This window comes from Candoia aspera, chromosome 14 (assembly GCF_035149785.1).
Source record: "Candoia aspera isolate rCanAsp1 chromosome 14, rCanAsp1.hap2, whole genome shotgun sequence".
NCBI classification, from domain to species: Eukaryota; Metazoa; Chordata; class Lepidosauria; order Squamata; family Boidae; genus Candoia; species Candoia aspera.
In genome coordinates this window covers 8,477,301-8,492,739 of record NC_086166.1, presented here as the reverse complement: position 1 = coordinate 8,492,739, position 15,439 = coordinate 8,477,301, and the positions used below count along the sequence as shown (strand labels likewise).

Below are 15,439 nucleotides of genomic sequence, written 5' to 3'. Positions count from 1 at the left end.
CATTTTGCAGCGTAGAAGAAAGTAAAAGTGCAATGCCGTGGGAAACTTGGAGCAGTCTTTGACTAGTTGCAATCTACTGCATTTATTTCTAAAAAGAACCAAACCCGTCCTTCCCTTTCGACAGCGTTCTAAAAGGGACCAGTAACTCCCGTGCAGCATAAAATCCCCCCACAATCCCTCGCCGCGCTTCCGCGCAGGCGCCTCGGAGGACCTGGCAAAAGCGGCTTTCGATCGCGAGCCGGAAGAGGCGGTGCACGTGGCCGCTCGCCTTCAGGGGCCGGGCGGAAGCGTCAGTTCACTTCCGGAGCCTGGCGGAAGCGGCGGCGGCTGCGTGCGCATGGGGCTCTCGACGGTCAGGGAGCATGAGGGCGAAGAGGCGGCGGCGGTGGCGGCGGTTTCGGGAGGCGAGGACGAAGCGCGGCTGAGCCGGCAGAGCGGGGAGAGGTGGTGCGGGCTGCACGGTGGGGGAAGGTCTCGGGGGTCTTTCGCTCTCCCCCTGCTCCTGCGTCGTCTGCTTCACAACAGCCTTGTGAGGTAGGCCAGGCCGAGGAGTCGTGCCTTCTACGTGGCCCTGCGGAGTCCTTCCTGGGCGCGATCGGGTTTTGTTGGCCCCTCCTGACCTTCAGGGCCGAGGCTGGGAGGACAGAACGGAGGCCCTGCTTGTACTACAGCTTCCGTCGTCCCCAGCACCACGGCTGTATTGGATGCAGGGGGCGGGGAGTTGTAGCCCTCGACCGGGGGAGGCAAAGCAGGGGAACTTCCTAGATACTTGTTTTATTGAATACAGGTATAGGCTGCCCATCTCATCATCTCCGTGACTCTGGGCAGCTCACAGTGAAAATGGAATCAAAGCAATAAAGGCAACCAGAATGAAGAGCAGCAGGAATGACATAAAAATAGCAGCCGAGAACACTCATAAACGCTCAAAATAGCCATAATGCGGTCTCTCACCCAGGCTATCGGGGCCCCAGGTTCTATGGCAAAGCCGGGTTTTTAGTGCCCTGCAAAAGGCCAGCAGGGTTGGGACAAGTCTGATTAATGGAGGGATGATGCTCCAGAGGATGGGCAGAAAAGGCTCTCCTTTTGTTCAGAAGAAGATTTTCTTTTCTTGCCAGAGGATGCAGAAAGCAGTGGACAGTTGAGAACAAGTCCAGCTTGGAGACTTCGGGCAACAGCTATTAGCAGGAACAACCAAGCTGTACTGAGTGGGCTATGGGTACACCGGGATATCTCTGGTTTATGATCGTGGTGGATTCATCAAAATCAAAGTTTTTCACTGGAGTGGTCACGTGCCAATATAATGTTTCAATTTTTTAGGGTTTTCTGACATGTTGGCTGAAGATGAATTTTTGAGCTCGCCACCAAAGAAGACAGTCAGATTTGGTGGAACACTGGCAGAGATCCTGCTGAAATATCAAAAGGTAATACTGCTATAGGCAGCGTTTGCAAAGGAAAATGCATCAGTTGTATGGGGTGCATTCATAACATTTTCTGTTTTTAATACAGTTCACCCTCAAGGAATTGTTTCATTTTTATTTTTCATCACTGCTGAAGGAATGATTGCTATATCTGGAAAGAGGATTTGTGGAGTTCTTTATGCACAGTGCAGAACTGCAGTTTTATCTTTCAGGGCGAGACAACTGAGTTTGATTTGCTGAAGCATCAGCTGTTGGATCCAGACATAAAAGTAAGATTTCCATAATATTTAAGTACTCTGGAATGCCTTCTTAGATTTAAGAAATAAATAATCTGAATCTTTTGAGTATTCTTTATGGTTATAGCTTATAATTGATGAGGAACCAGAATGTTACCCACACACAGCCTGGAATATGAATCCAACCAGATTTGTAATGACACATTCAATTTTTTAAACAAAATATTGCAATCCCCTCCCACCGCCATTTTCTTAAATCCACCACTATTTGCCAGGCTCAGCAATCACTGGCTAATGGACTTTACCCAGTATTGTTGTCATGTGTCATTTATGCTGGGAAAACTGCATTACCCAGTGCTCCTTGCATCTTGCAAGTAGCCATCATAGTATGCTGGGCATTTCAGATGGGAGGGCCTACATCTCCTTTTCCTCTCTGTGGCAAAAGAATAACAGTAAAAATAGGATAAGAGGTGTTAGGTGCGTGACAGAGGAAGGTCTGATTTATTGGGAATCTCTTTGAACATCCAACTAGACCACACAGATGCTTGATTTCTCCCAGTCTGCCAGTCTTCCATCCAGGGAGCTGATAAATGAATTTCCTGGACAAGTGCAGGACAAAACTAACTCCTCTGTTGTTGCAAAATTGAGAGGCTGATCTATGCTGCCATGCTCAAGGTGTTGCAAGCAATGGGTGAGCAAAAGGTGGCAGTCTGTTTTATTTTTTTTTATCCTACCTTTATTATTTTTCTAAATAACTCAAGGCAGCGAACGTACCTAGTACCCTTCCTCCTCTTATTTTCCCCACAACAACAACCCTGTGAGGTGAGTTGGGCTGAGACAGAGGGACTGGTCCAAGGTCACCCAACTGGCTTTCATGCCTAAGGCAGGACTAGAACTCACAGTCTCCCAGTTTTTAGCCTGTTGGTCTTTTGGATGGTTTTTATCTTAAAAACAAACAAACCACTTCCCCCCTACCTAAAACTTTTGACAGCCAGTATGGTTCAGTAATTAAGGTCGATGGCTTCTGTTTTTAGGATGACCAGATTGTTAACTGGCTATATGAATTCCGGTCCTCTGTTACATTTTTGACCAAGGAGTTTGAACAACTGATCACCATCCTGTTGGTAAGAATTCTCTGGTTGTATTGGATGCCCTTCTTGCTTTTGGTTTGGTGGGCACAACAGGTGCTCCAACCTCTGATCCTGTTGTCTCTAAAAATGCAGAAGGTGCCATGGTTGAGAAGAAGCCAAGCTGTGGTGGAAGAGTATTTAGCTTTCCTGAGTAACTTGGTGTCTGCTCAGACAATCTACCTTAGGCCATGCATTGCCATGATTGTCTCACACTTCGTACCGCGTAAGTATTTTACCCCTTTCTTTTATCTTTTTAGTTGCCAAGAATTTCAGGATGTCTTTTGCTTGCAAACGTTTTTATATTTCACATCTGGACGTCTGTACAAGTCTTAATGTGACTTATGAGTCAAGAGGAACTTCACCAGCTGGATTTGCTTGTTTCAGCAAGCCATAATGTGGGTTATCTGATGCTGGCTTATGGGATCCCATTCACTTTGACTTGTAAGCCATGTATTATGGCTTAGTATGATGAGCAAAATTCATCAGTTGTGGCTTATTCAACCATTCATCTTTAAATTATGGCTTAATGAGTTCATGCACCATGCTAAACCATAAAGTGCCTTGTTTGGTTTTAGCTTTGCGTGATGTGTGAAGCGTTCCAAAAGTCACGGCTAAATGGTTTAGTCTCAGTTTCTCAGACATGATTTGTCGTATTACTCAGATGTTTTAAAGAAATTATTTATCTTAACCAGTTCTACAGAAAGAAACAGAATACAAAATATAAGAAAGCCAAGGGGGGAAAAAAATGAACACCCTCCCCCCAAAATACAGGTACCCAACTTAACAAAAGAAAAACCAAACAAAAATTAGAAACAGAAAAAGGGGAAACTATCTATATACGTCACATCAAATAGAATAAATCTACTTTGGGGGGAAATGATTCTCCAATGGTACAGAAAAAAAAATTTATTTTTTGATTAGTAGATAAAATTGCCTTTTGACCCAGGGAAAGGATTGTGACATAATAGCAGCTGCAGTTTCTGATTTCTTTCTTTCAGAACTAATAATAGAAATTAAAAACAGTGAAACCCAGGTCCACGCCTACCCTCAGCCGCCAAGGCTCGGTGGGTGACTGCTGCAAACCTGCTGGGAAAAGCTGTATTTCTAATTGATTGTATGTAAAATACTCCACAAGACTTTTCGGTTGACCAGCAAGATAAAACAACTAATTCTGTAATAATAACAAGCCCCTGTTTCTATCCAGCCCGAATAACCATCCGGGAGAATGACGTGGACATCTCCGATTCAGATGACGATGAAAGTGAGTACTTCCCTTTTTGTATTTATTGATCGACTTTTATCCACACTCTGCCCTCTATCTATCTATCAATCAAATTTGTCACCGCCCATCTCCTCCAACCGGAGGGACTCTGGGCGGTTTACAACACAGAAGAAATATACAATAAAAACTCAAATAAATACACGATAAAATTCCAATAAAATCCCATTAAAACCAAAGTATACTACTTCTATTTTGCTAGCTGTGTTTCTGCAGTAAGGGAGTGTTACTTTATTCAGAGTGGTCCTGTCCTAACAACCAGGAAACACACTGAGACAAGGAACTGGTCTCTAATATTTATTGCTAGTACTTAACAGGAATCCTAACAAACTGAAGAAGTGTGGGGAAAACCCAGACAGATAAACCCCAAGGGTTAAGGCGGTCCCGATCTGTGTCTCTTTGAATGGCTGAACAATTCATCAGTGCTACGCATGCGCTTGACAGTCTGGATGGGAGCCCCCTGCTCGCCATCCTTACTCATGACAGGTCCTAGTAAAAGGGGGAGTCTAATCTTGAACAGGCCTGTTTTTCAATGCTCAAAGTCTAGAGCAGCCTTTCTCAACCTTTTGACCCTAGAGGAGCCCTTGAAATATTTCTCAGGCCTCGGGAAACCCCTGCCCATTCAGGCTCAAAGCTAGGCCAGAAGTTGCAAAATTCTTATATTTGTTTCCTGGGTAGGCCTGCATATATGCATTAACAGTGTTCTTAAACTAAAAATAAAGAATGAAACCTACTGTCCTAACAGTCAGGAAACCACGCTGAGACGAGGAATAGGTCTCTAGTGTTTATTACTGCTACATAAGACCGAAAATCCTAACAAACTGAAGAAGCGTGGGAAGAACCCAGACAGATAAACCCCAAAGTCAAGGCGGGTCCGATCTGTGTCTCTTTGAATGGCTGCTTAACTCCTCACTACTACGCATGTGTTTTCCCCCCTGGATAGGGGCCCCCTCCTGCTCACCATCAGTGCTCATGACACCTACCTCTTGAATATGAAGATGCCTGAATTGGAAATAATTTTTTAAATAAACCGTGATCTCCCCGGGAACCCCTAGTGACCTTTCACGGAACCGAGGGTGCGACCCTCCAAAGTGATGGCCACCATTTTTCAAGTACAGCCTTTTCTGAACGTGGCGTCTGGGAGTTTCCCAACACATCTGGAGGCAGGCCAGATGGAAGAAGGCTTCTCAGGGACACTAGGTGTAAATTATGCAATAGCAGCAAAACTGGCCTGGGAAATCAGAAAAAGGCCTTGACAGAGTCTAAAATAGAAGTGCACTTATATCCATGAACATTCTGGGTTAACAGACATGTTGTTTTTTCTGTCTCTGCAGACGTTCTTGAGAGCTTCAACACCTGCCACAGAGCGCTGCAGACAATTGTGAAATACGTCCCTTTGTAAGTTAAAGGTCTTTGATTTGCTGGGCCAGGGGGAGGCAACGTATAGTATGAGCTGCTTTGTTGTGGCCCACAGGGCCCCCTCCAACCATGATTCCAGAAAGCATCAGAAACATGTGTTAAGGTGGGGAACACGTGAATATCCCTTCCCATAAACGTATCTGATATACTACTAAAACTCTTGTGTCTGTCTGCAACCTTTAACTGGGCAAAGTTTAACTGGAAGTTATCATAAAACATGTTATGACATAATACGAAAAGTCATAAAACATTTCCTGTGGCCAACTCCTGATGTTTGACTGGGCTACACAGTTCAACATGGGCTACTTTCAAGGCAGGTCCATCTCTGAAGGTCTCCCTGGATTTTTAAGAACTTTTCCAGGGAAGGCAGCACATCAGAAGCTCTGCCACTGTTGAAGGCACTGAGGAATCTGGTAAGGAAATACCTCTGATACGATGACCCAACGGGTCACGGGTTGTCTAGTTACAATTAAAAAGCCCCTGACTTCTCACCACAAACCCAGCCCGTGAATGATGTGGCCTCACCCCTCCCAGTGTTAAGTCCCTGGTCACCCAAATATTGCCACCCTGTGCTACATCTTCAAAGTGAACGTTTATTCTTTTCCACCTGTAAACACACATTTAGGACAGGCCTCTTGCATACAAGGACCAGTACTATCTATTTCAAACCATTTCTAGCCTATGAGTTGATAGTGATGTGATCAGTAGCCTCAGGAGCACTTTTCCAAGATTGTCATCTCTGGTTTTGCTCTTGCAGACTGTTGTTGCATTCCAAAGCTTGTGTGTTCTCACCACGAAATAAATGAAGCTGGATTTGCTTAGTGGTTGCTAATATTTTCTGTGTTGTAGGACTCCACAATTTCTCATGCCGGTGCTGACAGAAAAATTTCCCTTTATTAGTAAATCAGAAAGAACTTTAGTAAGTATCTGATTTTCTGCAAATGAGGATTCTTTTGTGCTTTTCGTATCTGCTGTTCATTTCATTGAAAGGTCACCGGAAAATCTGTTAGTGGAAAGTTTTGCAGCTGTGATCTTGATGGCTCAGAAATGCACTGGATGTCCATAATGATTGTGACTGTGAAGGAAGCATTTTGCTCCTTCAGATACTTAATTACTGAATTTGTTTATCTTGCTAAGCCCAATGTGCTTTGCTTGGTTTTGCTTGTTTTCCTGTTCTGTAGAAGTGTAGTGATTGTGGTTTGTATATCATGGCTTAGCATTATATGTGAAATAAACTAATTGCAGCTTAATAAACCATAAGTAAATTCAATTATGTATGAACCCAGTCTGCTTTCTTGGTTAAAATATCTCTGATGGACATATTGTTGTGTCCAAGCAGCATGATAAAAACAGTGAATTTTAAGGAAGGCTTTATTTAAATCTGTGATGGCTCTAAAACTGGATATAGAAACGTACGGTCCTAAAACTTGTTTTTCTTAGTTTCCTAGATGCGATTTTAAAAATTTCTTGATATGTTTTCACGGGGAACTCTTCCATTTCAGCAATGTTATCTCCATAACATGCTGCGAATAAGCAGATATATCCCAGTGTTGAGACATGACATTTTGGAGCTGGTTGTTGAGAAGCTGCTGAAGATTGATGTAAGTACAGAATGCCATAACTTGTGGTTTTTATTCAGGGTCTCCATATTTCCATTGTGAAAACTGTTTCAACTTTACCAACTTGGTATTCTTCAGTAAGCGATGCTAGTACGTATTAAGTTAAATAGAATTTACTGAACTGTTAGGCAGTGAGATGGGAGAAGGAATACATTCGCTGTGCAGTTCTATAACTGGACTACAACTTCAGAAATACTCAAGGCTGTCCTCTTTTAATGCAACAGGTAAGTGCCCCAAGAAAGGATATTGAAGCTGCTGAAGAAGAAGAAGAGGAAAGCAATGAGAAGGGACTCTTCGATATGGTACGTTTGCTCGCTAAACAGTATTAAAATATATGTACATTTTATTGTAAATGTTACAGGCAGAATAGTTTTTACACTTTAAGTGGTAGTATTTTATCTGGAAAGGTAGTCAGCTTTTAAGTTTGGGGTTGATTCAGGATGCTGCTTTGCAGGGCTGCAGCTGGGGGGGCCAGCGGGGCATGTGCCCTGGGCGCCACGATGGGGCGGGCCACCAAAATGAGCGCGGGGGGGGGCGCCAAAATGGGCGTGGAATCCATGTTTGCCCCGGGTGACGCAGACCCTAGTTGTGGCCCTGCTGCTTTGGAATTTTCTTACTTAAAACATAACTGCATGGCTTTTATTGCAACCTGCTTTGTGTATCAACCGAAAATGACACATACGTCTTTGGCAGTGTGATCTCAGGGGCTGTGGGTCGCCGTACGTGGCTCACGGGTTGTCCTCCTTTATCTGAGCCCCTAACCACAAGAGTTGGATTCGTGCATTACTTTCAGCCAAAACCAAATAAACCTCTGTGTGAGCCAAGTGTTTTGGAAACCATAGTTTATAGCTTAGCTCGTGCAAACCCAGTCAGTGATGGGTTATTCATAGTCCATTATTTAAAAAGTGTGGCTTAATCTAACGTGCAGCTGGCTTAAAATTGGCAAGTACATTTTCACTTAACCCATCCTTTCTGTGAACTGCGACCTGCAAATTATTTAGCCGGTTCCCCCTCCCACCCTTTGGTTTTAACAGGATGAAGATGGGGAAAACCCAGAGAAGAATGACATCATGGCTCATCCCATTGCAGAACGCCTCGACATCTTGATGATTGTGTTATTTTCCTACATTAAAGATGTATGCTACGTTAATGGTAATAACACCAGGGCAGTTTCCCAGCATTATTTGACGGTGTGGCGCCAACAATGTGTTGCTGGGCAATCGGGTATAACGTAGGAGATCCCTTGGAAGTAACTGCTGGATGACTGAGCTGGCAGAAGGCTTAGATCTGAGGAGGGGAAGAGTGGCAGAATTGTATGGATGAAAAAGAGGACAGAGCGTGACATTTTAACTGTCTACAATAGTGCTAAAACTCTCGTGTCTGTTTGATACTTTGTAACCTATAACTGGGCGAAACGGTGCATCAGAGGGCAATGATTTTTGAGCCAAGGTGCCCCAAATGGGCTAACTTACAGAATGTGTCCAAAATCCAGGAGCCATGACTCCTGTGGAATAGAAATTTGGCAAATGTTATAAAATGTTTTGTGACATAAGAATTAGAAAACGTTTTGTGACATAATACAAAATGTCATGAAACATTTCCTTGCTCAACTCCTGATGTTTCACTGGGCTATACAGTTCAACATGGGCTACTTTCAAGGCAGATCCATCTCTCCCTGAATTTTTAAGAACTTTTCCAGTACATTAGAAGCTCTGCCATTGTTGAAGGCATTGAGGAATCTGGTGAGGAAATACCTCTGAAATGAGATGACCCAGTGGGTCATGGGTTGTCTAGTATTCAGTTAAATGAATGGCCTTGTTTTACAGTTAAATTAGCAGGGGAAGGTGTATCTTGTTAATTCCCCCAGCAATCGTCTCTAACCCCTTTAAACTTTTGCGGAAAATGCTGAGTGATCCTCCAGGGCTGCATGGACAGTGGTAGTTCTAGGAACTTCTAGGAAGAAGAAAAGGATAAAATAATAAAATCATCTAGGTCAGTGTTTCTCAACCTTGGCGACTTCAGGATGGGTGGACTTCAACTCCCAGAATTCCCAAGCCAGAATTCTGGGAGTTGACGTCTGCCGGTCTTAAAGTCGCCACAGTTGAGAAACACTGATCTAGGTTTTCTGTTGTGCTGGGTGCCATCTGCTGTTTCCGGCTCACTTCCACAAACGCGAAGGAGCCTAGATCCAAACCAGCGGCTGCATCCGCAGGAGACTTCAGATCATGTGTTATGACTTAACAGAACACAATGTGAAACGGTTTCTCAGTGAGCAGTTACTTGCTCTGCTCTGATTTGTTGCTGGCTTGGGATTTTGGCCTGTTTGGGAGAATAAACTAAAATCTTGGGAGATACAAGAAACTCTCTTTCCTGGTGTTTTTTACCAAGATAGAGAGAGGAATGATTGAGGTTTGTCTACTAACAGCTGCTTGATCACATTGCAGTGTATTGCCATAATTCGCCCCTTAAATTTGGACCTGAAAATCAGTTCCAGTCGATGTTACAGCCATTGGCCTGGAAAGACATGTGCCATCCCTTTACTTCTAGGGCTTCTGTTCCTTTTGATCAAAAGAACTCGAATTGGCTCAGGAGCGGTCAGTCTTCCCAGTGTCATGCATATCGGAGGAAGTGCCTTATAAACATATTAATGATAGAATATTGAGCATCAGAAAGTTGGACAAATTATCAGCCTTTTTCAAAGTTCCTCATTTTTCTTAGTGTATGACCCTCGTAACAGAAATGTTTTTGTTCCTAGGTAAACTTGATGTTGGCAACACCAAAGATTTATACCGAGATCTTGTGGCTGTATTTGATAAGCTGGTCTTGACGACCCATGGATCGTGTCACGTACAGTACATCATGTTCTACCTCTCTAGTTTCAAATTGGTAAGTCAAATAATTTTTTATCCCCTTCCTGTGCTTTTCTCTTCTCTTAACTGGATCTTTCGGTCAAAAGAACATGTCAACAGACAGTTTGCCTCTCTTCCCCACCTCTGATGTTGCTTCACTCTCAGTGAACTCAGGATCCAGAGGAACTCCATTACCATGATGTTGGCACATCATGCTTGGTTTTGCTTTATTAGAAATGTGAGCTCCCTTTGGCCCCTGTGCCCTTTTGTCCAACGTCCAAGCTGACCCAAGATCCCACTGCCAAAATTTGGCATCAAGCTTCCAATTTTGGAGGTGCCATTCCCAGTATGTTTTTATAAAGATACAATGTAAAGTAGGTGTGTTCAGCCTACCTCTTTTACTTTAGACAGCACCTGACTGGCTTGTCTGGGCTCAGAAGCTAAGCAGCACCAGGCTGGTTAGCACCTGGATGGGCAACTAGCAGAAATCCCAGACCTGTAAGCTTGACTCAGCAATTAGAAAGCATCCCAGAAGAAGCCAGTGGCAAACCATATTGTTGTCAAGGAAACAACATGGCTGTATTATGAAGGCACCAGGGATCAAGGAGATTTAACCTTTACTCCAGGGAAACTTGAAACCGGATAAAAATTGTGAATCACCCCCTGCTGTTGACCTCGTCCAAAATCCCTGACAGAAAAGTTATACGCTCCTGATTCAATTTGACAAGGAATACATTGGAAACTTTTGATTCCCTTTCCAGTTATTCATAGTGGAAGCTATTCTTTTCCCTCAACCGATTGATACCCGTGGGCACTGCCCCAGCATTAATAGCTACGTATGTCCTGTGTCCTATAGGTAATTGCAGAAGCTTTTGTGGAACATCTCTGGAAGAAGCTACAGAATCCAAATGTTCCTGCTGTGATCCGGCAAACCTCCGGAAACTATCTTGGCAGCTTTTTGGCCCGGGCCAAGTTTGTTCCAGTCATGTAAGTAGGTCACAAGAGCGATCCTTGCATGGTTGAATCTGCCGAGTAGGGCTACCTCCAAAAAAGTTTTTTTAAAAAAAGCTTGGATCTCAAAAGAGTCAAGGGTCTTAGTCTGCAACAGTGCTTGCTCTAAATTTGGGAAAGGAATGTAGCTCCCTAACTAATGGGAGTGCATCATTTGGGGAACGCTTAAAGACTCAGTTTTGCAGTGCGTGTGCTCTGCTCCATTCTCTTGTAAGAGGCCTCAAGTCACATACTGGTGGGAGACTCAGCATAATACCTTGTAAACTAAAATACAACGGTTACGCAGCTAAAATCTTAAGTAATTGGATGCACAAAGGGGTATGACACACCAGGGTGGTGTAGTGCTTAAGGCAGCCTTTCTCCACCTTTGACCCTGGAGGAACCCTTGAAAGATTTTTCAGGCCTTGGGGAAGGAACCCCTGCACATTCAGGCTCGAAGAAAGGCCAGAAGTTGCAAAATTATTCTATTTGTTTCATGGGTAGGCCTGTACAGATACATTTACAGTGTTCTTAAACTGAAAATAAAGATTGAAACTTCTCTTTAATGTGAAGTTGCCCGAATTTGAAATAATGTTTTAAATAAATCGTGATCTCCCAGGAACCCCTTGTGACCTCTCGCGGAACCCAAGGGTGCCATGGAACCTTGGTGGAGAAGCCCTGGATTAAGGTGATGGATTAGGACCAGGGAAACCCTGGTTCTGGTCCAGCCTCAACCATGGAAACTCACTGGATTAATTTGTGCCAGTCACACTCTCTCAGCCTGACCTGTTTCATGGGGTAGTTGCTGATAAAAGGAGGAGAGATCCCCACATAAAAGGTCCTACAGGAACAGAGAACAGAATTGCTGTATTCTTTTGCACAGTGCAGCTCTAGCCACCAAATAAATGTATAACTTTGCATTTCCAAGTGAAAAGTCTGGGCTATCCCTGTCTTGTGGCAAGCATCATAATAAAGGGACTGGTCCCTCACCAGTGGTTTTCGTTTGATTATGTTTTATGGAACAAGCCCTTGTCTCTAGCCAGCCTATAATGCCAAGTCCATGATGGGTTGGCTCATGCATCCAACTAAGCTATTAACAAACAAATCATACTAGACCAGTATATAAACCCAATCAAAGTTTGTTTTATGCCAAGTTAGCTGTGCTCACGAAATACGAGTTCTGTCATCCCTGGTGTTAATCTTGCTAGGTCATGGAATTAGCAAATTGGTGTGAGTTGAGCACATTTAGAAGATGACTGGCACACCTTTTCCATTTTGCAGTTTTTGCTCTTTGCTTCATGGTAGGGGCCCTCATAAAAACACTGCTTTTTTGGCTGCTGCAGTGTTTCATTGTTAGCTGTTCTGTCCTTTAAGATGGGGGTTTCCTTTCCTATTACAGGTAGTCCTCACTTAGCAACCATTCATTTAGTGACAGTTCAGACTTATAACGGTGCTGAAAAAACCAACTTGCGACTGGTCCTCACAACCGTTGCTGTGTCCTTGCGGTCACATGATCATGATTTGGGTGCTTGACAACTGGTTCGCATTTATGACCATCGCAGCATCCCATGGTTACGTGATCGCCATTTTCAACCTTCCCAGCCGGCCTCTGGCAAGCAAAATCAGTGGGGAGCTTCATGATTCACTTAATGACCACGTAGTTTGCTTAACAATCATGGTGATTCGCTTAACGACCACTGCAAAAAAGGTAAAATCAGGTCATATTCACTTAATGACCACTTTGCTTAGCAACCAAAATTCCAGTCCCGGTTGTGGTCATTAAGCGAGGACTGCCTGTATATCCTTCTAGCAACCTTGGGAAGAAGGTTAAAGCTGAAGGACAGTCTGAATCCCTAAGGCTGAATCTCCACGTAAACCTTCCTACTTCTAGTCCAGCCCTCAATCCACTCTTCCCCTGTTCGGCTACTTACCCAGTTTTGTTTTGTTTTTTGTTTTTTTAATCATTTCAGGACAGTGAAAGCCTGCCTAGACTTGCTGGTCAGCTGGCTGCACACATACATCGACAACCACGGCACGGGATCCCGGGCATTTTGTGATGTTGCCCTCCACGGTCCCTTCTACGCAGCCTGCCAGGCTGTCTTCTACGTGGTCATCTTTCGCCACAAGCAGATCCTGGATGGAAATCTCAAGAAAGGTGAGCACAAGTTCACCAGACCAGGAGAGCACGTGGGCAGAACACGTCTGTTTCTGGCCTGGATCCCAAACGCTTCCTGGGAGGTGTGTTAGAGCAGCGTTAGGCAATGTGGTGCCCTCCAGATGTTTTGGAGTACAATTCACCCAGAATGCTTTTACTCCCTCGTGTCTGTGGCCAAAGCTGAATGGGATTGCCATGATGATTTTTAACAGGAGTGTCACTGTATTTGTTGTGACTTTTTTTAACTGATTGCTTTGTTCCAGTGTTTGCTGCCTAGATCTGTTGGATGTGGGGCAGCTTGGGGAAAAAGTCAATTCCCATGGTCCTCTCCCATTGGCCACACCAGTTGGGGTTGATGGGGATTAAAGGCCAAAACCTCTAGAGCAGCCTTTCTCAACCTCTCAGACCTGGAGGAACCTTGGAAATATTTTTCAGGCCTCAGGGAACCCCTGCATTAAACTTTGTAAAATGTAGCACTTTTTAGAAAGCCCTGACTTGATGTAGTGTATTCCTTTGGTCTTCTGTTTTGAAGGTTTGGCCTACCTGCAGAGCCTGAACTTTGAACGCGTTGTTATGTGTCAGTTAAACCCTCTGAAGGTGTGCTTGCCTACCATTGTGAGTCTTTTTGCTGCCCTCGCCAGGTAAAATTGTTTTCTTTCTTGCAAAGTTTATGTCAACAACCCCTTTTTCTGTAAAACCTGGAGTGTGTTGTAGAGGGACTCTGTCCATTTACTGAATGCCTACTGAAATGGGGTGATAGTGGGGGCACATTTGTCCTCCTCCCCTGTTCTAAGTCACTCAAAGGCGTTTCTTGAGCGCAGAAGGGTAGAGGCATATCGTCTGCAGGCCCTGCTTTTGCTCACACGCCCCTTCAGAATCTGCCACTTCGTGCCTGACGTGCATTCTGGAGCCCTCCCTCCCCCTACCGCACATGCACGGGATTGTGTTTCCTCAAGAATTCACAGTGTCAGCTGATGTTTCTTGGATCAGTATGACTCTATTTAAGAGTAACGGAAAAAAAAAAGGAATTTCTGAGAACTCAGTTGCATTGACCAGCTGGTATTTTTGATCCTCTCCCTTCCACCCAAAATTAGCATCAGAGAGTTGATTCAAAACACTAATATTCTAAAGGTGCTCCTAAGTATAATTCTAAGGAATTTGCTTGGAAGGGTTTTTCCCCAAGAACTTTGACTGAGGGAAAGGATTCGACATGTCCAACAACGTTCATTAGCCTGTGGAAGCAAACGTGGATAAAGATCCAGGTCTTTGGCCTACTCCGTTTCCACATTCGTAGCCTAGCCAGGGCAAGGATAGCAACCTCATATGTCCACCTCTGAGCCTGGAGGAAGGAGAAGGTACTTGTTTGAGAAGAACTTTTCTCTTTCATGGCAGAAACTCTAGCCTTATTTCACTGGCATCCTGGGTTTTTTCCCCCAAGCATTCCAGGCCGTGTCCCAGTTTAAAGAAAATGTCAGCAAAAGGGGGGAAAACTGACTTTCGGCCGGTCCTCACACTTAGGACTGTTGCAGCTTCCCTGTGGTCACAGGATCATGATTTGGGTGCTTGGCCACTGGTTTGCATTTATGACCATCGCAGTGTCCCATGGTCACATGATCACCATTTTCGACCTTCCCGGCCAGCTTCCGATAAGCAAAATCAATTATTCGTAATTCGCTTAACAACCACGTGGTTTGCTTAATGACCGCTGCAAAAAAGGTTGTAAAATTGGGTCAGATTTGCTTAATGACCATTTTGCTTAACAACTGAAATTCCAGTTCCAACTGTGGTCATTAAGCGAGGACTACCTGTAGTTTGGGATACTGTCTGTTTACTAACTCAGAAGACAGCTATAGTACTGGAACGATGAAAGAGAAGCGTGCGGATAGCCAAGGGAAAAGATGTTACTGTGCCTTGCCCTCAGGAGCCCTTCTGCGAAACGCAGATGAAACAGTCTGTCAACGGCTGTTTGTTCGTGAATAAAAAAAATTACCAGTTTTTATCTTCTTCTTCTAGGAAGTACCAGGTAGCCTTTTGTGACACCATCATTGAGAGAAACCGGAGACAAGTATTGCCAGTTGTCCGAAGCAGTTGTGGAGGAGATCCTGTTGAGACAGTCACAAACCCCCTTGACAGTTTTTTCCCCTTCGATCCTTACATCCTCAAAAGGTGCGTGGTTTGAGAAATGGGTAACCCTCACCTGAAACATGCCTTGTTTCTTATTTTCAGCTCCGGTGGGAAAGCTGTCATTTTTTTTTCCCTGGCTTTGTGTTTCATCCCTATCAGCCATCTCCAGCCAGTGCCCTCCAGACACGTTGGACTTTCACTCCCACCAGTTATAGCCAAT

At 44.2% G+C, this 15,439-nt stretch overlaps 1 protein-coding gene across 1 annotated transcript in view; it reads left to right on the top strand.

The window, feature by feature from the left end:
• The first annotated feature begins 337 nt into the window (after positions 1 to 337).
• Positions 338 to 15,439, top strand: part of RRN3 (RRN3 homolog, RNA polymerase I transcription factor) — an 18,034-nt gene continuing 2,932 nt past the window's right edge. Inside the window, exons 1-16 of the mRNA XM_063315147.1 lie at positions 338 to 534; positions 1,318 to 1,421; positions 1,631 to 1,687; positions 2,689 to 2,778; positions 2,878 to 3,007; positions 3,989 to 4,045; positions 5,398 to 5,461; positions 6,332 to 6,401; positions 6,985 to 7,083; positions 7,326 to 7,403; positions 8,136 to 8,253; positions 9,857 to 9,987; positions 10,807 to 10,937; positions 12,911 to 13,095; positions 13,628 to 13,736; positions 15,109 to 15,261. Coding sequence (XP_063171217.1) covers positions 1,329 to 1,421; positions 1,631 to 1,687; positions 2,689 to 2,778; positions 2,878 to 3,007; positions 3,989 to 4,045; positions 5,398 to 5,461; positions 6,332 to 6,401; positions 6,985 to 7,083; positions 7,326 to 7,403; positions 8,136 to 8,253; positions 9,857 to 9,987; positions 10,807 to 10,937; positions 12,911 to 13,095; positions 13,628 to 13,736; positions 15,109 to 15,261 — 1,565 coding nt within the window. The 5' untranslated portion in view covers positions 338 to 534; positions 1,318 to 1,328. The remainder of the gene's footprint in view (positions 535 to 1,317; positions 1,422 to 1,630; positions 1,688 to 2,688; positions 2,779 to 2,877; positions 3,008 to 3,988; positions 4,046 to 5,397; positions 5,462 to 6,331; positions 6,402 to 6,984; positions 7,084 to 7,325; positions 7,404 to 8,135; positions 8,254 to 9,856; positions 9,988 to 10,806; positions 10,938 to 12,910; positions 13,096 to 13,627; positions 13,737 to 15,108; positions 15,262 to 15,439) is intronic.